This window comes from Diachasma alloeum, unplaced genomic scaffold, assembly GCF_001412515.2.
Source record: "Diachasma alloeum isolate Michigan unplaced genomic scaffold, Dall2.0 Dall_scaffold_00571, whole genome shotgun sequence".
NCBI lineage: Eukaryota > Metazoa > Arthropoda > Insecta > Hymenoptera > Braconidae > Diachasma > Diachasma alloeum.
The window spans coordinates 409,082-418,230 of NW_021680703.1; the positions used below are offsets into that span (position 1 = coordinate 409,082).

The 9,149-nt window shown below is 37.3% G+C and overlaps 1 protein-coding gene across 1 annotated transcript; it reads right to left on the reverse strand.

Annotated features, from left to right (window-relative positions):
• Positions 1 to 1,992: 1,992 nt before the first annotated feature.
• LOC107043418 (sorting nexin-14) lies at positions 1,993 to 8,033 on the reverse strand. Its single transcript, XM_015264921.1, has 6 exons — positions 7,872 to 8,033; positions 7,539 to 7,773; positions 6,410 to 6,793; positions 5,574 to 5,886; positions 3,293 to 4,477; positions 1,993 to 2,689 (listed from the first exon to the last, which is right to left on the reverse strand). Exons 1-6 carry the CDS (start codon positions 7,940 to 7,942, stop codon positions 2,271 to 2,273), a joined length of 2,607 nt encoding a protein of 868 aa, XP_015120407.1. The 5' UTR covers positions 7,943 to 8,033; the 3' UTR covers positions 1,993 to 2,270.
• Between the last annotated feature and the right edge of the window lie 1,116 nt (positions 8,034 to 9,149).

Here is a 9,149-nt window from a genome sequence, read left to right on the forward strand (position 1 = left end):
GTGTGATTTGTTATTGCCTTTTCTGATATAAGGTTCTAGAAATGTTTCTTGGAAAATCGTTCGGTAATGGGTCGTTGTGAGGGCTTGCTCGAATTTTCAGAGGAAACTGAATTATATTGTATTACAATCAAAGACATTTTACGACCGGTATATTCAACATCTATATTATCAAACCTAAAGGAGGTTAGGCGGTGTATGAGGTGAATTTGAGAGTGAATTTCTGTGGTTCCCGGTAGCTTAGTCGGTAAGAGTGCCCGGCGCGTATCTGGGAGACCCGGGTTCGATTCCCGGCTGGGTGAAGCGGAAATTTTTTCTCTCTAAATTCTAATTCTCTTAGAATTCTTTAATGCCTAAAGGAGGTTAGGCGGTGTTTGAGGTGAATTTGAGAGTGAATTTCTGTGGTTCCCGGTAGCTTAGTCGGTAAGAGTGCTCGGCGCGTATCTGGGAGACCCGGGTTCGGTTCCCGGCTGGGTGAAGCGGAAATTTTTTCTCTCTAAATTCTAATTCTCTTAGAATTTTATGGGGGGGAGTGGGGATAGTGAGACGATATGCACAAGTTCTGAAATTCGAAGATGCGGAGGAGGCCACAATAGCTCAATTGGCAGAGCACCTGTCCGGCAAACAGAAGATGTGGGATCATACCCCACTTGTGTGCGAGCCCGTGTGCCTCCGAATTTTTTAATTTGTGCATTGATTATTAGTGAATTATTTCCCTCGTATAGAGGTCCGGAAAGTCGATGGATAGCATATAGCATCCCACTTTCCATGTAATTTATGCCTTAAAAACATCTAAGGTTGACCGAGTAGAATAGCCCAGGGGATAATATAGATGTTGAATTATATTGTCATCCTATCTCATCGTCAAAAGGAGAAAAGACATCGATCTCGATATATCTCGAAAATCTCGAATAAGTGTAAGCGTCAAACTGAAATCGAAGCGCCACTACGCGAGGAGATGAGAAGCCGCGTGCGTAGCACGCGTGACCGATCTTGGTTAGTAAATTGGAACAGACGTGAAGTTGTTTTATATCGACGTTTATTTTTAATGTGGGCCCTCAAAGTTTACGTAACAAAAACACAATGCCGTATTAAGCTAAAGTCAGAATTCCAATTTTTGTCAGTCAGTAGTTATATCGAAATATCTCGAAAGTTCCTGACCGCTAATCCTCCATTCTGATTGGTCAATGGATCACATGAAATAGTCGTTGAAAGAAAATCCCCGGTATTTTCAAATTCTTCAAATGCCAAAATAATTTTCTGCTTCATATTTATCATTTTTTCATGTGTGAAGTGTATCTTTATATCAAAACATATCTAAATTGCCTAATTGTTGATCATGAGAAAAAAACCGGTATCTCTAAATTTTTTTAACTCACTAATTATTCTTCACTTCCGAAATTTTAATTTTTTCATATTTATCATACGCAAAAATTATCAATTCTTGCCTCTCGGATTTTCATACATAAATTCTAAACTCAAAATTCATGAAAATTCTTCAGTTTCCCAAGCAATTTGAGAAAAATCTTTGAAGATTACGGTTATCTTTGAATCTTCCACAACAACCTCAATTCCTATATCACTACAAATCGATCAATCCCAACTTCGAGAACAAGTCCACGTGAAAAATATGAATCAATATTAATTCAAAGTGATAGAATGTTAACAACACCTTTCAGGTATTTATCAATGTCATCGCGATTGCAGGTATCAATCGCAGATTTAAGGCGAAGATCATAATCACGATAAGCTTTTTTCCTCTTAGCAGGAGAAGCATCGGTCTCAGTCTGTGTAGTGATAACGACTATACGACGAATAAATCAACACTTACCAGACGAATAAAATAAAAACAACGTAGAAATTGGCGTAAAGAAAAAGAATATGGGGACCAATTTTCCGAGGAACAAGTATCTGGGTACTGCCCCAATCATTTTGTTAACTTGAGCTCCAGTTAACTGTAGAAGAAGAAAGGGATTAATGAGATAATACATTAGATCATATTTCCTTCCGCTGTATTTACAATATCATAATTGTTCCCTATCTTCACAATAATTATAACAAGTGAAACACTCAGAATAAATTCATATGTACAATTCATTGAGCAACTGTGTAATATGTACAATTAATAATTCTGTCGGCGTAATTCATTAATTATTTAATAATTAATTAACGATTGCACCTCTATTGATCAACTGTACCCGTGATAAGTAGGGGTGATACCTAATTAAGGTCACACAGACAAATCGTAATTTAAGATAACCACTTTTGATGCATTAGACCTGCGATATTTCGGGAAAAAGTGTCGCGAGGACTTGATCGACGAGCACATATGCCAAATGTTTATTTAAGAAAGCGTTCTGCAGGGGTTCTAGGAGTGCGTCCATGAGTCTGCACCAGTAATTCGTGCGCAAACGGAAACACCACCATGGCAACAGCGAGTGCAATCCTTCTCTAGCGCTCGTATATCTCTGGGCTCTAGCAACTGACGCATTCACATCTGTCGACGACTTCGCCTCGAACATTGCATTGTGAAGGAGTTTGACGACTATCGCTGCACGTCCTCCGCTCAGTAGCTTCGTTAGTATTTGATCCATGAATTTATTGCATATTGAGTCCAGGGATGGACGCGTCAGAGATGCTATCAACCAGGTGAATTGAGACACCAATCCACTGACGTCCAGTAAGTTTTCGACTGGAAATGGCAATTTAATGGTTGAAATTACACAAATAGTGATGTTTTATCACGTCAGTTTTGATAGTTGCGTTTCGTTTTGGATTGACAGCATTTATTCACAAAATCCTATTGAAAATTCTATCAGTTTTTGGCTCATTCATTGCCCGTTTATTTTATAGAAAAGGTCCAGTGGGAACTATTTTATAGGAAAAATGAGTAGAATTTCATATTTCTATACAACTTTTTCTATCAAATGAACTGAAAGGTTTAAGTTAAGAATCTTAAGCTAATTAAAAAAATCGAAGTCTATTATTTTTTTCTATTGCTCAAAGATAGTAAAAAGTTGAATAGAAATACAATCGAATTTTCTAACGAATGCGCGAGGTTCCCCTTTATTAAATTTTTTCGTATATATTTTATGATTCATCTAAAAAATCTCTGAAATCAGCATATTAATATTGAATGGATGAAAAACATTTAAAAATAATTTTCAAAAATCATTAATGAGGTTCATATTGCTATAGTCTATCCCTTTGATGATTTATAATGATTTATAATGAAATGATTTATATGCATTTAAATGATGATGACAAACTGTTTTCCAAATTCGTCAACAATTACCTGCTTCAGCAATGCAGAAACAGGCTCCCCTGACCTGCCCCTTCCCCAGCGCAACATACGGCAGGCTCCCCTTGAACTCCCCAATATTCAAATTATTCCCAAAAACAGACGACTTGGAATCCACCCTCTGCTTAGTCTCCACGACCTGATGATCGGCAATCGGTTCTATCCCCAGATCGGCGTGCTCATACTTAACGCAAGTAGACGCTAAAAACGTATTCATGAATTTATCAAGATGCTGTCCCTTCTCCTTCCTCAGCTTATGCGCAACACTCTGATAGAGTATCCCAATATCGGGAGTACTGTAATTCGCAAGATAGGATTTGAGATTGGGAGCAGTCAAGAATATGTGCAATAATTCACTGCTCCTTAGGGTTGGTTTGGCCAGAAGCTTCTGCAAGAAATCTTGATAGCGCTGTCGATTCGCCGTCAGTGACGTGGATTGATTCTTTCTCGTGGGTAATGGCGAGTCATTCATCTCTCTGTCGCCGTGGAACTCCAAGAGACGAGCACGAAGTACGTAGAAATCCTGATCCCTCCGGAGAACCGTCCAGGACTTGTCCTCGGCTACACTGTGAACAGCGATCATGTAGAGAGGATATGCCCCACCGCCGTCGACATGAGGCACAGTTGCTCGCCATGTGGTCAAGTCCCTGGAGCATTTGTCCTCGTAAAGTGCTGTATCGCTGAATGTCCGTGGGGTGCAGTCAACTTCTTCGGCTTGGAATACGTCTGGGGTTTGGAAGGGCGCACCGTCGACGGCTGAGGCTCTCAGCACCCCCCGAATTCTCCCCAATTGGTTGCTGAGTCTTGTTCCCACACCGACACCTCCGGAGATGCTGTTCTGAGACGGGGTCCTGGTGAAGGCTGTTGATACCGGCGAGCCGCAGAGGAGTTTGTATAACTCGAAACTGTGGTGGAAGGAGGGAAGACAGATGGCTTCCAGACGCGCGTGGGCCTCTTGGTGGGCTTGGTACAGGGGGCGAGAGGTCCGCAGCTCCTGCACCTTGCTGGGACCACCCTCCAGGATCTGGTGCATTCCCTGGGTTATGTGCCAGGGGAGGTGGAGGTACTCCGGACCTTGCGGGTCGAGGTATGTGGAGTATATGCTTTGCGCGTCTGTGTAGAGCGCCTCCTCGAGGTCGGGGGTTACGTCGGGATTCAGCATACGCTTGCTGAGGTCATCTGTTTTTTAAAAGGAGTCGATTTCAGGAAAGAAGGTGCCAGTTTTGTGGCAAACTATGTATAGTGTAGGTTTGGGAATGTGTAGAATACATGACGCTAAGTGAATTTCTATGATTTATACATCGACTCAATGGGTTATCATTACTTGAGTAATTGCAGTTCTAAAAGACTTCTCTAACAAAGAAGTCGTGGTCAGACAAAAACAGCAGAGTTCTCAAATAAGGCTTACTTGTGCCATCATTTGATTGCTAATTTTCAAATAAGGATGATTTCATAGTGAATACCAGTTATCTCTTCTGGAGATACATTTGATTGGGAGAAATCAAACTTCTCTAGAATTGAAGTTCCTTTTATTTGTCGCAATAATGAGAGTATTTGATTTCTTTCTAGCCAAAAGTTTGCCAACTCCAGAAATTCGTTGGTTTACTCAAAAATCAAAATTATTCTCATGACTAAATACGTTGTTATCTCAATCAACACGATCATACGTTGTTCCAAGTAAATTATAATTGAAGTGAGCATTTCGTATGTCGAATCAGGATGAATATTGTTACGCGGAAAAAGCTTTGAGATTGTAGTAAGATGTCGTTGAGTTGAAAGAAGTTTATATTTCTTGACTAAAAAAAATCGCATTAGTTTACAATAACAGAATCACAGATTACGGCAATTCAACACAAACATGGATATCACAAATTTCGTTCAATGTGATGCACGGAAAGCTCAATTTAAACATCGGCTTCATTCGAGAAAACAACATTCAATTCATTCCTCAATGTAATCATCTCCTAGGTACGAATTTTTGATCAATTCATGAAAGTAGAAAATTTCTCGACTGGAGATTATATTAGGTTACAAAAAAAAGAACTTTTCCATTTTTGTGGTGAATACATGTGACTTGATGCCAAGTACTGTTTTATTTGATTCAAGTAAATGTATCTCAAGAAGAAATAATTGATATTGTCTTGACGAAGCTACAATTTTTGGCCGTGTCGCGATTTCACAATGATTTAATATTGTTCAAACTCTTCCAACACCGCATTAGTTTGTGCATTCGTTATAGGAATGACGTTGATATGTCTTTAAAAAATTCACTCACCAATATCCAAGCAAAATTGTAAAAGATTGACAGGGCCAGTTTCCTTAATATGTTGCATAAACAGGTACAACAATTCAGGATTATCCAGTACTTGTTCTAACGAGGGTTTGAGAGGATCTTCCGTGTCTTGAACAGTAATCCTCGGGGTAATCCAACACTGTAGAGCAGGGACTTCCACGGCATCGAGTTCCTGTGACAAATCTCCCTGATACTGCGTGCACAATTCAACGAGGAAATTTATGGTGTCAGGGTCGGATAGCGCGTCCATGGCTGGGAGGAGCACCCAATTCGCTAGAATCTCACGCAGAATTACCTGGAAATGTGCATTCAATCAGACTCTAACAATCAATCATAAACCACGAGCGGAAACAAATTCATAGAAAAACTTTGCGAATTCGATGCAAAACTCTATTGGATTACTATTGAAATTCTATTGTTAATTCTGTCAGGTTTATTACAGTAGTAAAACTTCATTTCTCTACACAACTTTTTCTATTATAATTTATATATTTATTTATATATTTATATATTTATTTATTTATATATTTATATCTATTATAATTTATATATTTCTTTGATTGAAAAAAATCAAACAAAAAATGGGAAAATTTTTGATCTGAGAATTTTATATAGAAAATATTTCAATCGAATAAATTCTACAGAAAAATGAAATTCTATTGGTTCTTTTAATTTTTCAAATTATTGGCCAAAATACCGGAATTTTTCCACAGGATCGGCAAACATTTAATAGAAAATTCGATCCAAATCCAATAAAATGTTCGAATGAATTCACTAGGTTTTTCTGTGACAGTTTTCCGAACAGCAGGATTGATTACTTTATTATTCGTCGAAATATAAGAGCTGGGAATCAAATGCGGAATGAACCCCGTGACCAGTCCCCTCAGATAATTGAGCTCAGCATCTCGTGAGAGAGCTGCTGGGTGGATCCTGTGTCCCAAATAATCAAGGACATTGTCCTCAGGCTTATTCCCATTCTTGTGAGCGTGAATCACCAGTAGTCGCCAGTCTTCGGCGTGTTGGAGGGCCACTGGGATCAAATTATTGAATATCACTTCTGAGATATTCGCGCGGAATAGTCTGCTGATTATATTTCGAGCTGCAGTGGCTATTGTTAATCGAAGCTCTTGGAGAAATGCCTCGTCTGTGGAAAATGTTGAGTACCATTCGCATACGTATGTTTGGAGAACGGTTTCCAAGAGCTGAGAGGCAAAGAAAATAAATCAATCGCTCACTCAAAAATTATTCACAGATAAAAAAATATATGGAGCTATGATTTCATTCCATACTAATGAAATCTGTATTTTAATCAAGAGAACATTGGATAATATTTTTCAATTGTGGTTGAATTGGAACTGATTAGAACAAAAGAATTCTCGAGGCGGTAGGGAAATTTTTCATTTATTCTTTCCATTTGATAACTCCAACGGCCTATAGGTGCTATATTTCGACTTATATTTAAAAACAATGTCAATCATCGGAAAAAAATCGAGATCGATAATCGAGTTAGTATCACTTGTCATTTCATTAAACACACCATGATGTATTCAACCGGTGGAATTATTAATATTTTACCCGTATTAGGAGAGTGTGATTTTACTTCCACGTGGTGCATCCTGGGTCTCGCCACCCGCACGGAAAAATTTATATTTTGGAAAATATATAAAAAAATATCTTAAATTGGCCCAATTTAGATAAAAAAACATATATAAAATGTATGGCCTATATATATTTGTTTCTTTTTCTTATAAATTTGAAAAATTCATGGAATTGGCCCATATTATATATTTTTTAAATATATTTTTTAATGGGGGCAAAAAAGTCTGAATCTTCAATTTGACCACAAAACTGTTTTATGTGGAATGTTTCGAGTAAAATTAGAGGAAATTACATGAATGATGAGGTATCTGAAAACAACTCATAGTCATCGAAAAAAAATTGAATTACGTTCTGAAGAGCGGTATCAAAGTCCTTCGGCACTTTGACATGTGTATTGAACACCGAAGGCCGATGTCTATTACATGCGCTCCCACTGCACACTCTGCACACCCCGTCATCCTTAGATTTGTAAGTATCCCCAGTCCGATCAGTTCTGAATTTCACCCCCAGGTACTCCAGAATTTGAACACTCCATAGCGCGCTGACACCGTACAACAAGACAAGCCCCAACGCCCATGTGAAACTGTCCATATTCCACACAGAACAATAAAAATTTAATCAACAAACAAATATCGAACAATTGTTTACATTCTTAAATCAATATATTCTGGTTCTTCTCACCTGTCGAAAATGCCCAATAACAGTCCAAAAATCAGAGGTACTATTGCATAAACATACCGCGTATCGATCATATTTTTCTACTGAGGAATTTCACTTTAATATCATTTTAAGAATTTTTTTATCAGCCTACGTGAGGGTGACGGCTATTACAGCACAACTGGCTTATAGCTGGGTCACAGCTGAGAATTTTTTCTTTACACTGGCGACAATGGATACGCCATTACAGCCCGCGAAATTCAAATTGAACATGTGTTAAAAAACTTAATGTGAAAAAGTAGTATTTTTTTAATTTCATGCTATCAATTTTTTAAAACTTTCCAGTGTATTTTAAAAATATAATAATAATTATAATAGTAATAATAATAATAATAATAATAATAATAATCATAATCATAATAGTTCGTCAAATCCCGTAGAATGACCTAATAATCTTTCCTGTTATTTCTTCTTCCGGTATGAATTTTGTACGTCTGCAGCTAGACTGCTTTGTTGATTATGCAATCTGCCATCTTTTCTTATACTCATGTTGTATATATGTATATATTTGTTTGTAAATAATGCTGTGTAAAGCTTTGACCCTATAATTGGCCTCGGCTGTTGGGTTTTCAATGAATAAAATAACAAACAACAAATAATAATAAAATTTTCTGACACTAGTCAAAGAGGAATATGTATTTGGTACTGTGTGAAGTTTAAAATATGTATTGATACTAGTTAAGACAACAGCCTCTGTGGCATTCATGTTTTCTCTAGTTAAGACAACAGCCCCTATGGCATTTGTTTTCTTTTATATTTTGTCTACTGATTGTAACTCAAAATGCTGATACTATTACACAACAGGGTTCTTAGTATTTAAGGGATGGGAACAAAATGTAAAGACGCGAGAGGGTATACATGTGACAAAATAAATAAAAAATAATAATAAAATTGTTACGAAATAACAATAATTTATTGTGCATAATTACCTCTCTTTTGTCCTCGAAATCCACTGGACCAGGGAATAACAATAATGAAAATTAAAAACTGTAAAGATATGAACAGAAATAATTTATTGAGTGAGATAATATATTCGATGAAGCAATTTTTCCACAATTGCGTTGGAAAATTCACAAAAACTCTTGACGTTATATTCCATCTGTTGAACATTGAAATATCATCGTCGCTATCACGAGACATATCGTACATTTTATTTTGATATCATTTTGCACATCACCCTCATCCTTAAAAGTAATCTACTCTAGCGTTATTACTGCATGTCACTTATTGATTCCTATGTAC

Excerpts from the sequence above, each read along its gene's own strand:
- LOC107043418 (XM_015264921.1), bottom strand. The coding sequence starts at position 7,942 with ATGATCGATACGCGGTATGTTTATGCAATAGTACCTCTGATTTTTGGA. Across the intron at positions 6,794-7,538 it reads TTGATACCGCTCTTCAGAAC|CTCTTGGAAACCGTTCTCCA; the intron begins GTAATTCAATTT and ends TTTGCCTCTCAG. Across the intron at positions 5,887-6,409 it reads ATATTTCGACGAATAATAAA|GTAATTCTGCGTGAGATTCT; the intron begins GTAATCAATCCT and ends GCACATTTCCAG.